Here is a 17,569-nt window from a genome sequence, read left to right as displayed (position 1 = left end):
CACAAGTCTGCCTATTTCAGCAGCCTTCCTAATTAAAAAATCAGTCAATCCAGTCATGGGCTCGGCCATCCATCCAACTCCCTGCGCGGTCTTGACTGATGCACATTTTTCTCCTTGGCCACAAAGGACACGCCGGTTTTGAGAACTAAAAACGGTGCGCTTTTCAAAATTACAGCCAATGAAGCCTGGCGTCGTGGGGCAGGCCCGTCACGGGAGTACTTGGGAGGCTGAGACGGGAGGACCGCAGGTTGGAGGCAGCGACCCAGGGAGACCCCGGTGCAAACCAAAAATAACAGTTGGGCTGGGGGTGCGGCTCACAAGCCGAATGTCTCTGGGTTCAAGCTACGATAACAAACAGTACAATCAATAGAAGCAACGATCGGGACTAAAAAAAATTCAGGCTGCCCCAATCCCCATATACGGTAGAGCTTTCTCAAGGGAATCGTTTTCCTCTCTCATTTTGACTACCAGCATCTCTACAATGGACGCCTGCTAAGAAGAACTCCGACGAGGCTGGCCGACGTAGCCGAAGTGAGGAGCTTTTTCAGTACGACTAGTAACCAAGTGCTACGCATCTGATATTTTTACTATTTAAAAAAAAAAATTGCTGGCTGAGCTGGGGTGCCCGGGGTGCGTGCCTATTACCCCAGGACTTGAGAGGCTGACACAGGAGGATTTTAGGTTTGAGGCAAGTGCACAGTTATTTAGTGAAATCCTGTTTCAAAAAAAAAAAAAATATATATATATATATATGTAGCCGGGCGTGGTGGCGCACGCTTGTCATCCCCGTGCTTGGGAGGCGGAGACAGGAGGATCGCGCAGGTTCGAGGCCAGCCGCGCTGGCTTAAGAGACCCTTAAAATATATAATATTTTAAATATATATATTTATATATATTTTAAATATACATAATATAAAATATAATATAATATTTTTATATTATAAAAAATAATATAAAAATATAAAATAGGTCTGGGAGTGTAGCCCAGAGAAGGGCTTCCAGAAAGCCCAGGACCACCAAAAAAACAAACAAACATTATATATATATATGGCTGGGGGTACTGCTCAGTGGTAGTGCCCCTTGGTTTAATCTCCAGTATCTCTCTCTCTCTCTCTCTCTTTCTCTTCTCTCTCTCTCTCTCTCTCTCTCTCTCTCTCTCTCTCTCTCTCTCACACACACACACACACACACACACACACACACACACACACACAATGTTGCCTGACTCTCAGGTGCTAACTGAAATTAATCTCAGAATGATTTGGTTTACCAAGTTACTTTACTTTTTCCTTGCTGCTGGAGATTAAACTCATTGGGTCATTCTATCTCTGAACCACAAGCCCAGCCCTATTTTTTAATTTTATTTTGATTTTTGTAACAGTCTCACTAGGTGGCCGAGAGTCTCCGTACGTGGCAGAGGCTGTCCTTGAACCCGTGGCCCTCTGTCTCAGCCTCCCAAGTGCTGGGATGACAAGTGGAGACAATCACACCTGTCTTATTTATTTATTTTTACTCTGAGGCAGGGTTTCACTAAATTGCGGTGGCCTCACTAAATTGCTGAGTACAGAGATTGCAAGCGCGCGCCACCATGCCGGACACTTCACTCTTAATAGATACATATTTGGATCATGAGGAGGCCAAGATGGACTGGCTTACGACCTCGGGTTTCCCTCTTTTCTGTGTGGTATTGGGGATTGAACCCGGGAGAATTCTATCTTCAATCCACATCCCCAGCTCTACTTTATTTTTATTTGGAAACAGGGTCTCCCTAGGTTGATGAGAGTCTCACTACTTGCTGAGGCTGGCCTCGAACCCGCGATCCTCCTGTCTCAACCTCCTGTGTCCTGGGACGACAGGCATGCACCACCACTTGGCTTCCTCTTCTTTTAATAATTTCCCTCCTCTATTCTGTTCCCCTCCAGCACGAGCTCAGGAGCGAGGTGTGCGGGGATCCGGCGGTCTGTCTAGTTTTCGTCCCCACCTTAACTCAGGTGTCAGCAGAGCCAAGGACACGCCGGGAATGGATGGATACGCCAGCCTTGCTTCCGCTGGGAGAATCCCGCCTCGGCCAGAGCAGTCTCTGAGCGGCCTAAGCCGCCTCGCTGGGTTAAGACGTTGATGTGCCAGTATGGGGGAGAGGTTTCAAAATGTATTGATGGACCGGTATTGGGAAAGATTTGCAATTTTAAAATATATCTTTGGTAGTAGAGAAAGCCAGGAGCTTCAGGACAGAGGGCCTTTTTACATTTCTAAAGAGAGGCAAACTCCCTCCAGGATGGAGGGAATCCCAGATCCTGGAGAAGCAACCTAAGACATTTTGCGAGCGTAACAAAAGGTGTGGGGGTCTGTGCCGGAGACGGAGCTGCCCCCCGACCCAGAGAGGGGGAGGCCTGGCTGGGGCGGAGACAGAGACAGGGCAGCTGTAAGACCGCCCCACATGTCGTATCTTTGGTGAATTCACCGGAACCACCCCCTCTAACATGAGCCTGTAACTATCTTCTGTATTTCTATCTTTTTAATAAGCTCCTTTAAATGTTCAGCGAGAGTCCGGGCTATTGCATGTTTTATCCTTAGCTCGGGACAAGAACCCACACTTTTTATCTTTGTGTGTTTTGAGGGAAATTGTGTCTGGAGCCTCCCGGGGGTCCCCGGGGACAGCTTCCCAAAACCGTAACAATGAAGTCATTTGCCAAATGGTCTCATTTTACCATGAGCGATTTGGACACGTTTATGCAAGGATTCTAGTCGCCTACAACCGGGGATGGAGGGGAGTCTGTGGTGCTTTCGCAGATGTGAACTGTTCTGAAATAGCCGAACTTCCAGGAAGAAGACCCCAAACGATCCGTTTGACAGGCCGAGAGCTGAAGTGATTAGCTGCTTCCCTTGGAAGCCCTTCATATTAATAAAAAATAAAAATGAATAGGATAATTTAGATTAATAATAACAGTCTCTATTTAAAGTCTATCTTTTTATATGTAGGGGAAGAATGGTACAGGAAATACGAAACTTATAATAATATGTCATGTACTGCTTAGGGATAAGCAGTGTACTGACCCACAGTTGTTTAGCATAAAATAGCACTCTTCGTAATGTTTTGTAGCCCACATGGAATACATTGGGAAATTTGCATCTTAACTTTTAGAGCAGAAATATTGTTATTAATTGTTCTCCTTATGGAGTCTGAAACCAATTATGTTAAAATCAGTGTCACGAACACAAGCATAATTAGGGTAGCCAGCCAGCATCGCATCTCTTGACATTAACGATAAATCAACGGGGTGACGGCAGCAAGAACGGTTAGAATAAAAAAAACTAAAATTCAGCCCAGCGTGGTCATGCATGCGTGCAATCCCAGTACTTGGGAGGCTGAGATAAAAGGCCAGCCTCAGCAACTTAATACGAGCCTTAACACCTTGTAATAAAATTAAACTATATGAAAAAAACAGTTTTTGAGAAAAGCCAGGTCCATTCCGGCTGACCCCAGGCCACCTTCCTCTTAGCTTAGCATATAAACCCTTTTCTTGGGGTACAGGGATTTTCCTGTCTTGCTGCTGCCCAAACATAAGCTTTGGTCCAGAAAACCCCAATAAATTTCACTTTGTTCAATCCTGGGAAATAAAATAAAATAAAATAAAAAAATATGGCTGAGGGTGTAGCTCAGAGGTAGAACACCCCCAGGTTCAATTCCCCAGTGCCACAAAATAAATGAGTAAATAAATAAATAAATAAATAAATACTGTATTTAAAGGAAATACATTGGGCCTATTATATCAAAGATTGTAAGTGTTATTAAAGTCCAACTCTGAGTCTACAAAGCAAACGTATAGATCTACCAAATAGAAGGCTTGATATAAGTTCTATTAGGAAAGTATAATTTTAAGTGGTGTCCAGGGGATCAAATCTCTGTACACGAAACTCACATAAAGAGCACTTTGCTGGGGGTCAGGTGGCCAGCGGCCTATGCCGGTACCTCCTCCACCACTGTATCCTGGACAAAAGTTATTTTATTTCATGAATCTTTTTTTTTTTTTCAGTACTGGGGATAGAACCCAGGGGCATTCTACCTCTGAGCTATACCCACCCCTATTTTTCTTCTTTATATTGAAACCGGGTCTCACTGAGTTGCAGAGGGCCTCACTAAGTAGCTGAGGCTGGCCGCGAACCGGGATCCTCCGGTCTCGGCCTCCAGAATCCTGGGATGACAAGTGTGCGCCACCACGCCCGGTTTATTTCATTAATCTTTGTTTTTTCACCTGTAAATAAAACATTGCATTCTACAAAAGGAGAGTCTTGAGGGTTGGTAATTTTGTTTTTGTTTTTTTAAATACAGATTAGAAAAATGAAAGGTTGGTTGTGCTACACCTATCTCCATTTTTTTTTTTTTTGCTGTTAATATTGTGAAAAATTTCCCACATTATGTGGTCCAAAAATCAAAGAATTACAGGATTTATAGAGTCCCTAGATTTTTCCTACTCTGAGCACCCATGATTCCGAAATGAATCTAGCAAGATTTGCCACTGCTAAAAAATAAGCAGAGATATTAGATGTGAATTAAACCAAGAGGAATAAACACTTTAATTCTACGGCACTTAATCAAACTTATTATCCTCCGATTATGATTCTGTGCAACTAAGAATATTTCGTAGACAATCCCTGGAGATATTCGCAAACAAAATAACCCAGGAATCCCACATACTCATAATTCCTGGGAAATTCATTTCTTGACTAATAAAAAAATGCCACGGGATAGCAGTAATAGATTGAGTTCTGGATCTGAGGCGTGTTTGACATCGAGTTCCGGGAGAGGATCTTGTTAATGAGAATACCGCACGGCATTAGTGTCAACAGACTTAGTAATTATAAAACCTCCGACATCATCGCCCTGCTCTGTGAGCTGGGATTTCACACAAGGAAATATATAATCAGATGCAAATGCATAAACCCTTAAAAATGGCGCCGAGCACCGATCCTTCGAGACGTCTGGATGCGAAAGTGTATTGGTTGCTCTGGGATTTATTTCATTTGCGACTTGTCATTTCTGTATTTCACTTTCTTTCACATATCCACGGATTTTGACGCAAGAGTGCTCTTAAGAGATGGTCTTTTTGTTTCCCCCTCCCGGGGAATGAACTCCAGGGCGATTTCCATACTGAGTCAAATCCCCGGCTCTTTTGATTTTTAACTCGAGGCAGGGTCTCCCTAAATTGCTGAGGTTGACCTCGAACTTAGGATCCTCCTGCCTCGGCCTCCGGAGTAGCTGGGATTGCAGCTGTGGGCCACCTCACTAGCTGATAATTTGTTTTTTAAGGCTCTAAATTGAAATTGAACAGTAACAAACTCTACACTTTGTTATTATTATTAGAGAGGGAACTTATTCCTACATCTTATGTAGGAGTAAGTTTCTTATTTCTTCACAAAATGGAAAAATATAGAATTATAAGAGACTGTGGAGGTTTTCTCTTTAAACTTGAACCTTACGGTTAAAGTACTGCTTTTATCAACTATTAGGTTATGGGCAGTTCTGCTGTTTTTTTTAAAATACACATTCTATTATTATTATTATTATTATTATTATTATTATTACTACTATTATTGTAACCATCATATTGGGAATTGAACAGAGGGGGCATTCTACCTCTGAGTTACACCCCCCCAGCCCTATTTTATTTTTATTTGGAAACCAGTTCTCACTAGGTTGCTGAGAACCTCTCTAAATTACGGAGGCTGGTCTTAAACTTGTAATCCTCCTGCCTTAGCCTCTCAAATAATGGTATTATAGGCATGCACCACCACACCTGGCTTATATATTCTATTTAAAATACGTATGTGTATAATTTGCTGTGAGTATAAACTTGTACAAAGGTGAACTTTGGTGCTGATGAATTTATGGGCATATAAAACATCATATGACCAAATTATCATATTATCAAATATCCCCATCCTTAAAAAAGCAAAAACAGCACCTCCTCGCTCACATTTACAATGTATCCCACAAAATATTTCCCCAATCTGAAAAAAAAAAGTAAGAATCATATAACAGAATAAAATCTGTTTGGAGCCAGGCATGGTGGCGCACGCTTGTAATCCCAGTACTTGGGAGGCTGAGACAGGAGGATCGCCAGTTTGAGGCCCGCCTCAGCAACTTGGTGAGACCCTGTTTCAAAATCATAAAAAAATATAAAAAATTAAAAATGGCCGGAGGGTGTATCTTGGAGGTAGAATTCCCCTGGGTTCAATCCTCGGTACCAAAAAATGTGTCTGGAGCCATGTTTAAAAGCGACGGATACCATTGTCCAAAAACTTAAAGCTGTATTTGCATGTTGTTTTAAATTCATACTTACAAGCAAACTGAAGTTGCGCTTCTCTGCTCACGATGGTTCCAAAAGAATTTGTTGCTACGCACTGGTACGTCCCTGCATCCTGGGTCACACTGGGGCTACTGATCATCAAGCTGCCTTCCACGACGCTGTAGCGAAAATCCGTACCAAGGTCCACCTCCGTCCCATTCAACTTCCACCTGTTAGAAAATGCCAGCAGACCAAGCCTTAGAATATTCATCAACAGCTTTGAATTGTCTACAATATATCAAAACCATGAAGAGCGACATTTTATTTAAAGCGTGAAGGGGAAAATGTCAGGGTTCTACCGAGTCACGGCACCATCTCAACGGACTTATGGAAAGCATATTATCCTTTATATTTTTATTTTATTTATTTATTTATTTTGGTGGTACCGGGGTTCCTGGAGGACCTTCAACCTCCGGGCTACACTACCAGACCTATTTTATATTTTTATTTGGAAACAGGGTCTCTTAAGCCAGGGCGGCTGGCTTCGAACCTGCGCGATCCTCCTGTCTCCGCCTCCCGAGCGCGGGGATGATGAGCGTGCGCCACCGCGCCCGGCCATATTATCCTTTAAAGTAAACAATGATGGTAAGGTTTTAGCCCCCGAACACCCGTTTCCGTGGCTACTTAAGATTCTGCAAATATTTCGCTCTGAGCATGGGGCTGATTTTTCCCTAGCATATCCTGCAACTTTCTTCAAATAGGGGCTCTGAGTGACGTTCCTTTTTCTAGTACGCTGTCTTTCTTTAACTCCATCTAAACAAAGGAGGCTAAACACCACTTTTAGGGAGATTGCAGAGTATTTGATGAAATGACACGGAGTTGCTTTGATTTGGTCTTTAATGTGTCAAGAGTGGTGGGCTGTAAAGCAAAAAAGAAAAAAATGCCTTTGACCCAGCGATGCTTCGGAGACCAAACTCGCCTTACCATAGCATGGACCACTTTGAAGTCAGTGGTGCCCAAAACATTAACCAACCAGCCCAGTGTACCACACTGAACTTCAGGACCCTAGATGACTGAATTAAAGACTGTTTTGTGTCTTCTGTTCATTTACTTAGATTGCCTAAGACTTAACTTAATCAAGGAGTTTTAGTGGGGCTCACACCTTTTAAAAGCAAAGCTTTAGTAACCAGTGCTGCGATTTTTCTTTGCTTGTTTGGTATTGGAAATTGAACCCAAGGAATTCTACCTCTGAGCTACTCTCCCCGTCCCGGTCTTTTTTGTTTTATTTTGAAACAGGGTTTTGCTAAGTTGCCGAGACTACCCTCAAACCTGGGATCCTCTTGTCTCAGCCTCCAAAGCGCTACCAATATAAACATGTGCTGGCCAATTTTTACTTTTGGAGGGTATTAGAGTTGAGCCCAGGGGCATTCTACCTTCAAGCTATGACCCAGCCCTTTTTTAGATTTTAATTTCTTTTTTTATTTTGAGACAGGGTCTTGCTCAGTTGCTGAGTCTGGCCTTGAACTTGCAACCCTCCCATCTCAGCCCCCCAAGTTCTGGGATTACAGGTGTGCACCACCGCCTTGGGCTCCTAAGTCACTCTTGCGGTCTCATTTTCGCCACTTAGAACGTGACACTCTCATCGTGCTCGATAAACACGTGTTGAATTTAGTTGATTCAATATTTTACTCCGCCGCTGGAGAGCTGAGCTTTGACCGTGCTGGATTTATGGAAGGCCCACTCCCCTCACGGCACGGCGTCATATATATAACCACGTGTCTGTCTTTGAGATGGAAAATCAGAGAAACAGGAGGGTCGGGAAAACTGATCTGAAATGGCAAAGTCGGGCATCCCTCTTTATGGGTTTGTTTGCAAGAAGATGCGCGTGCGCGACTGACAGTGGTCTTAGGCTTGCCAGTGATTCTCTCTGTGCTTGTGTATTAAGTAAAGTAATAGACAATGGAAAGGAAGAGCTCGGTGCTATTCCAGCCGCGGTGTGTGCACACGAATCTCTACAGCAGACTGGCTGCCCCCTGCGTTTGTATTCAGGCAGCTGACGGGATCCTGGTCATAACTCTGACTTCCCAGGGTGGTAGAGCAATTGAATCTGGCAAGTCTAAGAACTCAGGGAGGAAATTGGAAAAATAATATGAGCTGCACGCAGCCCATGGAATTGGGGGTGGGAAGCTGGGGGTCTTTTTACAAGAGTGGCGGTTCGAGTAAGCACGCCTCTGTAGGTCTGTCCGCACTAGACTTCCCAGACAGAGTACTGTGTCGGAAGCCCCTTCGTCTCCTTTACGACCCCTGCTTACATACAAACGGCAAAGCAAGAGGGTTCTTTAGGAAATAAAATGCTTCCCGGGAAATGGAGGTGCTTCTCCAATACAAAGCTCTAGACCAGGTGTGACGGCAGCGCTGCCCCGTCCATTCCGACGGAACATGGGCTGCTTGGAATCCCACAGCTCACTGCACCCGAAACGCTCCTCCAAACCTCACGAGCTGCTTGCAGCAGCTGAGGGAACTTTTACGTACCGGAAATCTAGAAGCAATGTTCATTTCGCACAAACGGGAGTTCCCCCCCCCCCCCCCAAGGGCCAAGACAAACTGGTGTCTTGTGAAAGCTGATTTCTGAACTGCCTGGGGAAACCACGATTCAACTCTCTCCAGAGACTAGGGTTCTGCAGAACCCTGCACTGCTGCCACAAAGCTTTGCGAGGGATGCTTTTGCAGACGTGTGGGAAAGCTTTCTGTAGCATTTGCGATAGCAAAACACTCTCTCTCCCTCTCTCTCTCTCTCTTTCTCTCTCTCTCATTCTCTCTCTCCCTTTAGCACTAAGGAAGGAGAGAGAGAGGAGGAAGAGGAGGAGGAAGAGGAGGAGGAGGAGGAAGAAGAGGAGGAGGAGAAAGAGGAGGAGGAAGAGAGGGAAGAGGAGAAAGAGGAGGAGGAGAAAGAGGAGGAGGAAGAGGAGGAGGAGGAGGAAGAGGAGGAGGAAGAGGAAGAGGAGGAGGAAGAAGAGGAGGAGGAGGAGAATGAAGAGTAAGAGGAGGAGGAGAATGAAGAGTAAGAGGAGGAGGAAGAGGAGGAGAAGGAGGAAGAGGAGGAGGAGGAGAAGGAGGAGGAGAAAAAGGAGGAGGAGGAGGAAGAGGAAGAGGAGGAAGAGGAGGAGGAGGAGGAGAAGGAAGAGGAGGAGAAAGAGGAGGAGGAGGAGAAGGGGAGGAGGAGGAGGAAAGCCAGGTATGGTGATGCACTCTTGTAATCCCAGCATTTGGGAGGCTGAGACAGGAGAATCGCGGTTCGTGGCCAGCCTCAGCTACTACTTAGTGAGGCCCTCTGCAACTCAGTGAGACCCTGTTTCAAAATAAAGAATAAAAAATAGGGCAGGGGTGTAGCTCTGAGGTAGAATGCCCCTAGGTTTCATCCCAGGTACCACAAAAAATAATAAAATAAAATAAAAAATAAAGAACAAAAATTAGGAAGCTGGGTATGATAGCACACACTTATCATCCCAGAATTCGGGAGGCTGAGACAGGAGGATCGTGGTTTGCAGCCAGCCTCAGCTACTACTTAGTGAGGCCCTCTGCAACTCAGTGAGACCCTGTTTCAAAATAAAGAATAATAATAAAAAAAAAAACAGGGCTGGAAGTGCATCTTGGCGATAAAATGTCCCTGGGTTTCATCCCCAGTACTGCAAAAATAGATAAATAAATAAAAATTAAAAACATTTCCAATTCAGAACTTGTGCGTTTCTTCTGTCTAGCTGAGAAAGAGGCGCTTAGAGAAATCAGTAACGCCATTCATCAGCAGGGAACTTTAATACGGTGGAAGATGGCACAAGTCACAGCTTCTTACGTTTTTCTGGGGCTGGTTAAATCTTTTCAAAATCGAGGGGCAGGAGACCTCGCAAAGAAAAAGCTCTGCGGAGGGAGTAACACCAGGGGCAGGGCCGGCAGGGGTGCCCCAGCCTGATGCGCAAAGGTCCCCGCGGAACGGGACTCTTGCTTTGCAATTCCTTCTACGTTTTCTTCTCTGTCACAGTCAACCTGCGGCCGAGAGGCCCGGCCAGCGAGGTGTTAGAAAGCAGCCTGAGATCTCTAGCCTTTCTCTCGCTCTTTCCTTCAACAAGAGGGAGTTTTGAGCTCGCGGCGATTTTGTGCAAAGGAAACTGTCAAAGGTATAAATGCAGGCGCAGCGCATTGCAAGAGCGGCTGGCCCATTGGATCAAAAGGTTTTTTTCTCGCAGCCTTCTCTAGCAATCTTTAAAAACATAATAGGTTTCTGGTCCATGGCTTGTTTCAGAAAACAAGGCAAGCCCCGTGTGTGGGAAACACAGTGTTAGAAAAGTGAAGTTAATTAAGGGTCACGGTCTGAGGCAACACCATGCAGGGACGGGCCAAATTCTACTACAAAACTTGTTTTCCTTCCTGGCTAATATCCGAACGTACATTTGGTGATGGACTGAAATATGGATTAGTTAACTCCATCGTTATTTATATATTTAGGGACCTTTGACTCTTACCTTTAATGTTACCATATAACGCATTTTTTTGTTGGGGGGGGGAACTGGCGAATGAACTTAGGGACATTCTGCCTCTGAGCTACACCTCCAGCCCTTTTTGAAAATTTTTGTTTGGAAACAAGGTCTCTCGAGGTTGCCGAGAGTCTCCCTACATTGCCGAGGCTGGCCTTGAACCTGCGATCCTCCTGGCTCAATCTCCCAAGAACTGGGATTACGAGTGTGCGCCACCATATGCCCGGTTCATGAAGTGCATTTTAAAGTCTTTGATTCAGCCTTGAGTTTGCAAGATTATAGACAGAATAACTGTGCCATCAGGCTTGTTCAGGATAGTGTTGGGTTCCCAGCTGCTGTCCTAAAATAATTACTAACAGTGGTCTTTCAGTCCCCAAAGTGTCCTATTTTGAACAATAAATTATATGTTCACTCTAATGATAGGGTCCATTTTAATTAGAGAGTTTTTTTTTTCCTTTCTGAAACAGACTTTCTGTCCTTACCCACATGGGGCAAAAGACTATTTTCCCTTGGAAAATAGTTAAAATTTCTTCTTTTCTATAAAACCTTCACGGACATCTTAGTCTATATATATATATCTATATATCTATATATCTATATCTATATCTATATCTATATATATATATATGACTAGGCCAGTGATTCCACAGCTAGGCAATTGTCAGGGATCATACTAGAACATTTTACAGTGTATTCATGTTTGGATGTTTCAGATCTGTGGTGGCGCACGATAACACTGTGGCTACTTAATTTAGTTACTGGTTTAAACACTTTTCCTAAATGACAAATTTTTCGGAATCTTTTTGTGTGTGGGTGATAGGAGGGATTGAGCCCGGGGGAGGAGTTCTCCTCTGAGCTACTCTTGAGTTCTGTTCTCTTTCTGGCTGTCCCTCCCTCTCCCTTCCCTTTCTTTCTTTCTTTCTTTCTTTCTTTCTTTCTTTCTTTCTTTCTTTCTTTCTTTCTTTCTTTCCCTCTCTCCCTCTCCCTCTCTCTCTCTCTCTCTCTCTCTCTCTCTCTCTCTCTCTCTCTCTCTCTCTCTCTCAAATTTTGAAACAGGGTCTTGTTGGGTTGCTGGAGCTGGCCTTGGATCTGCAGTCCTCCTAGCCCAGCCTCCCAAGGCACAGGAATGTTCCTCTGCACCCTGCTTCAGTCTAACATATGCCCCGACTCAAGGCAGGCTCACCAAGGTAGAATCTTAGTCACAGACTTTGCTACTGTTCATCCTATGTAAACACTGAGCCAATTCCATATTACCTTGGAATTCAGTGGGAAAAGTACTGGTGAGCCTTTGTATGTTGCGGGACAGTGGGTACTGGGAACTGAACTCAGGAGCATTCTAACTCTGAAATATAGCTCAGATATATATATATATATATATATATAATATATATATATACAGAGTCTCACTGGGTTGCTGAGTCTGGCTCAACTGCTTAGGCTGGCTTCGAACCAGCAATCCTCCTGTCTCTGTCTCCTAAGTCCTAGGATTACAGATGTGCACCACCATGCCCAGGTCATTGGTCTGTGTTGATGGATGAAATAGGATATGTTTGATGATTCAGTGTATGGGTTAAGGTGCAAATAAATTCTAAAATGTTATCCACTATGCTAATACCTTGTCTTTGTTTTGTTTTGTTTGTTTGTTTGTTTTTGGTGGTACTGGGGTTCCTGGAAGCCCTTCTATCTCCGGGCTACACTCCCAGACCTATATAATATTTTTTATTTGGAAACAGGGTCTCCTAAGCCAGCGCGCGCGGCTGGCTTCGAACCTGCGCCATCCTCCTGTCTCCGCCTCCCAAGCGCGGGGATGACAAGCGTGCCCACCGCGCCCGGCCTAACACCCCATCTTTGAACTTCTATGGAACATCTTTATCCTCTGCCTATTTGAAAATTATCCATCTCAGCTCAAGCCCCCTTCCTGCTATGAGTATTTCTGGATGGCTTCATTCTCTATAACATGTATATATTAATATATATTAATAAATATATATATACGTTCCTCTTTTTTGGGGAATGAACCCAGAGTCATTCTATGGCATTCTATGTCTAAAATACACTCCCAGGCCTCTTTTATTAATTTGTCTTTTATTTGAAACAGAATCTTGCTAGGTTGCCGAGAGCCTCACTAACTTCTGAAGTTGTCCTTGACACTGTGATCCTCCTATCTCAGCCTTCCAAGTACTGGGATTACAAGTGTGCGCCAAACTGCCTAGCTATTTCCTTTCTTTTTAAAAAAGTATCATTATTTATTAGTTATCATCCTCAATTTTTTGTTATTAGATCTGAACAGAAGCAAAATAATACTTATAAGCCATACGTAGGATGGGTGTGGTGATTCACACCTGTATCCCAGTACATCAGAGGCTGAGACAAGAGGATCGGAGGTTCAAGTCCAGCCTCAGCAACTTAGCAAGACCCACAACAACTTATTGAGACCCTGTTTCAAAATAAAAAATAAAATTAGGGAAGGAAGAAAGAGGAGGGAGGGATGGAGGAGGGAGGGAAGGAAGGAAGGAAGAAAGAAAGGAAGGAAGGTAGGCTGGTCTACTCATTTTTCAACTTCCACTAGGTTACTATTTTACATATTCTGATTTATGGGGATTCTTTAAATATTCTGGATATCAATCCTTTACCCGTGATGGATATATTATAAATATCGTCCCCAGTGTGAAGCTGATAATTTTGCTTATCTCAGTATATTCTGTTGAATAGAAGTTCTCAATATTAATGAAGTTAAATATTGTCTTTTGTGCTTTGTACCTTTTCTGTCATTTTAAGCCATCTTTTTCTCCCCCAAAGTCATACATATGCATGACTCTATTCTTTTAACAGTGTTTTCAATGACCCGTTTAGGTCTTCTGTCGACTCCGACTGATCTTTGTATGCTAAAAAGCTGGGGTGTAAGGGTTCAATTTTCCTCTCTCTCTCTCTCTCTCTCTCTCTCTCTCTCTCTCTCTCTCTCTCTTTCTCTCTCCTTCCTTCCTTCTTTCCTTCCTCTTTCTTTCTTTCTTTCTTTCTTTCTTTCTTAAAGCTAGGGTGTAAGGGTTCAATTTTCTCTTCTTTTCTCTCTCTTCCTTCCTTCCTTCCTTCCCCTCCCTCCCTCCCTCCCTCCCTCCCTCCCTCCCTTTCTTTCTTTCTTTCTTTCTTTCTTTCTTTCTTTCTTTCTTTGAATTGAACCCAGGGTCATTCTTACCCCAACACACACTTCCAGTCTCCCCCTTCTGTTTTTTCTGGTGAAACAGGGTCTCACTAGGTTGCTGAGAGTCTTGGTTCACCGTCGAGGCTGGCCTCAAGCCTCAATCCTCCTGTCTCAGTCTTCCAAGTACTTGGGTTACAGTCCTCGGACTGTAGTACTGTAATTACCATACCCAGATCTTTTAGACTTTTGGGTATTTTCTACTTTCCTTCCATCTAACTGCATTTTTCTTTTTCTTTTTCCCTCCCTTCCTTCCTTCCTTCCTTCCTTCCTTCCTTCCTTTCTTTCTTTCTTTCTTTTTTTTTTTTTTGGTGGTACTGGGGTTCCTGGAAGCCCTTCTACCTCCGGGCTACACTCCCAGACCTATTTTATATTTTTATTTGGAAACAGGGTCTCTTACGCCAGCGCGGCTGGCTTCGAACCTGCGCGATCCTCCTGTCTCCGCCTCCCCAGCGCGGGGATGGCAAGCGTGCCCACCACGCCCGGCATTACTGAATCATTTTCAAACTGGTGTTCTTTAATTAAGACATGTTACCAGGGGCTGTTCAGGTTTTTAGAGGCAGCGTTTACCAGAATGCTTACTTACTTATGTACATATGTATGTACGTATGTATGTATGTATGTATGTACGTACGTATGTATGTATGTATGTAAGTATGTAAGTATGTATGGGTTCTACCAACCTGATGTGCGGCTTGGGATTCCCCTTCACCTCACAGCTGAGCTTCACTCTTTTCTCCTCGGAGTCCAAGGGGAACATGACAGGACTTGGTTCTTGGATAAAAACAGGGCCGCGCAGGGAGGAGTCATCTGAAACAAGAAGAGGGAAGGTCTAGAATGAAGACCGGAGACGAGAAAGCAGGAAAAGCAGCGGCCACGTCAGCACAGGGAACGTCAAAGGAAAACCTGTGCGATGGACAGAAAAGAAGAAAATGGACGCACAGGGACGTGCAGCGGATTCGGTTTCAGCTTCCGGATGGAATGTTCTGTTGAAGACCAATCTCACGTGTAGATGACAGTGCAGGGCCGGCCCGAGCAGGAGTCGGGGGTCGTGCGTCGGTGACAGAAGAGTCGAGGCCGAGTGAGAGGAGACCCGGACACACGAGGCCAGATGCAAGCTTCTCCCGCTTTATTCAGGATTTGTTAGCATCTTTACACTTTTTTTGGGGGGGTAGGGTAGACAAAAACCACAGTCATGCAAGCAGGAAACTTCAAGGACAGAAAAAGTTTTTAACAGACTTCAGGACAGGGTGCCAGACATTTAATAAATCATAGAAAGTATGTTTTGCCTTACTACAAGGCCAGCTTGAACTTAATCTTATATGTTGGCCCAGACTAAGGCCAGCTTGAACATAATCTTTGGTCCAAACTTGATCCTTGGGAAAAAAAATCCTTGCTGACTCAGTCTCTCACGTGTCATTGCCCATCAAACTTAGTTCTAATGCTTATACATAAAATTCCAATTATACGTATTAATCCAAATGATCTTAAAATGATGTTTTGAAGAAGGAGATGCTATTCATACTTGATGGGGCTCCTGCGGTCCCCTGACCGAACTTTGGCTCAAGGGTCTGCATGAGATGCTATAGCCGGGGTCCAGCCCTGGCATGATAGAGTGTATATCGGTCATTTATTATTATTATTATTATTATTATTATTATTATTATTATTGTTATTATTATTATTAGTAGTAGTAGCAGCAGCAGCAGCAGCATTAGGGATTGAATCCAGGGGCATTATCTTTCTGAGCTCCAACCCCAGCACTTTTTACTTTCTGTTTTGAAACAAGTCTCCCTAGGTTGCTGAGAGTCTAAGTTTCTGAGGCCCAGCCCCGCATCTGTAATCCTCCAGTCTCAGCCTCCCAAGTCCTGAGGTGACCTCCGTGCACCACCATGCCTGGCCTGATCACTTATTTTGCTAATAATTTCTGAACACAGCCTGCCTCACCCCCCACGCTGTCCTCGCCTCTATTTCTTTTTCTGTCTGTCTTTAGCCCGCCCTTTGACTGTGTGTACCCATACTTTAGAAGACTCATTAAAGTCACAGAGCTAATGGGTGTGTGGTTCTGTGTCTGGGGATTGAACCCAGGGGTATCATACCTCCACGTTCTACTTTCAGCCCAATTTCTTATTTATTTATCCATTTATTTTTGTGGTACTGGGGTTCCTGGAAACCTTTCTACCTCTGGGCTACACTCCCAGATCTATTTTATATTTTTATTTGGAAACAGGGTCTCTTAAGTCAGCGCGGCTGGCTTCGAACCTGCACGATCCTCCTGTCTCTGCCTCCCAAGCGCGGGGATTGCGAGTGTGCGCCACCACGCCTGGCAATTTATTTGTTTTGAAACGGGGTCTTATTAGGTAGCTAAATATCTTGCTAAATTTCTGAGGCTGACCTCCAACCTGTGATCCTCCTGTCTCAGCCTCCCAAATACTGGGATTACAGGTGTGCCCCTCCGTACCTGGCTACAATTGTTTCTGCCCCTGTAAGGAAACACTGCAACTGGAAACAAGCCATGTTGATGTCGGAAACCATGTTAATAAGAAGAAACAGCTACATATTGCATATATATATACACACATATATTATACACACACACACACACACACACACACACACACACACACACACACACACACATCTTTCCTGAGTCATGAAAACCAGACAGTCCTGATTTTCAAGTTATCTGGAGCAGAGGACCCGTGTCTTTGTGCTCTCAACCCACTGAGGATCTGCGCACGGTTTTCTCTGAGTAAGTATCACGTGTGGTTGGTACCGCGTACGATTTGGCAAACAACCAGCTAGGGTTCTCTCGGGCAGGCTGGGCGATCTGCGTCCCCGATGATATGCCTGGGTCAGGTTATCAGTGGCGCAGTGAAAGTCTTACACAAAGAAAATAGGATTTATTTATCAAAGAAGAAAAGTGAAAGCCTACAATAGAAACCTATAAGCTTGCATTTTCAAAAACATTGCTGGCTCGGAGCCGGAAAGTCCAGAGTTCAGGTACACTGAGCCAGATGAGGTGGGGCATGTTTTTAATCTCAATACACGGGAGGCTGAGACAGGAGGGTCCCAGGTTTGAGGCCAGCCTCAGCAATTTAGTAAGACCCTCACCAACTTAGTGCGATCCTGCTTGAGAATAAAAAAAAAAGAAAAGAGGTCTGGGGGTGTAGCTCAAAGGTAGAATGCCCCTGGGGTCCATTCCCAGCACCCCAGAAATAAATAAAATAAAATAAACAGAATTCAGGTTTTTACATTTCGAATTTTTAACAACTGCACAGATATTTTTAAATCAAATTTAGATTGCTGGTCAAGGGTTAGCGCGTCCCAACTGTGAAAACCTCAGCAGATTTTCAAGAAAGAGTTGAATTAAAAAAAATATTCCCTGTCCAAATCAGTAACACAACAGCAAGTTTGGTGGATTTTCTCCAACAGAGAACTATTTCCATTGTTGTCCCCAATTCCAAAATTGTGTGTGTGTATATATATAATACCAATCATCTCAATTCTTCGGTGCGCCCTCATTTGAATTTCATACCGAAATATACAGTCTGTTA

The 17,569-nt window shown here is 44.0% G+C and overlaps 1 protein-coding gene across 4 annotated transcripts in view; it reads right to left on the bottom strand.

Moving 5' to 3' along the window:
- Positions 1–17,569, bottom strand: part of CNTN4 (contactin 4) — a gene marked incomplete at both ends in the record, with an annotated part of 366,244 nt that overhangs the window by 211,643 nt on the left and 137,032 nt on the right. For all 4 annotated transcript variants that reach the window (XM_080718174.1, XM_080718176.1, XM_080718175.1 and 1 more), the window contains 2 exons: positions 6,342–6,517; positions 14,696–14,822. In XM_080718174.1, coding sequence (XP_080574300.1) covers positions 6,342–6,517; positions 14,696–14,822 — 303 coding nt within the window. The remainder of the gene's footprint in view (positions 1–6,341; positions 6,518–14,695; positions 14,823–17,569) is intronic.

This window comes from Muscardinus avellanarius (genome assembly GCF_963383645.1).
Source record: "Muscardinus avellanarius genome assembly, chromosome: 22".
In the NCBI taxonomy this organism is placed as follows: Eukaryota; Metazoa; Chordata; class Mammalia; order Rodentia; family Gliridae; genus Muscardinus; species Muscardinus avellanarius.
The sequence above is the reverse complement of the archived record's forward strand: the minus strand, read 5'-3'. Positions and strand labels throughout refer to the sequence as shown.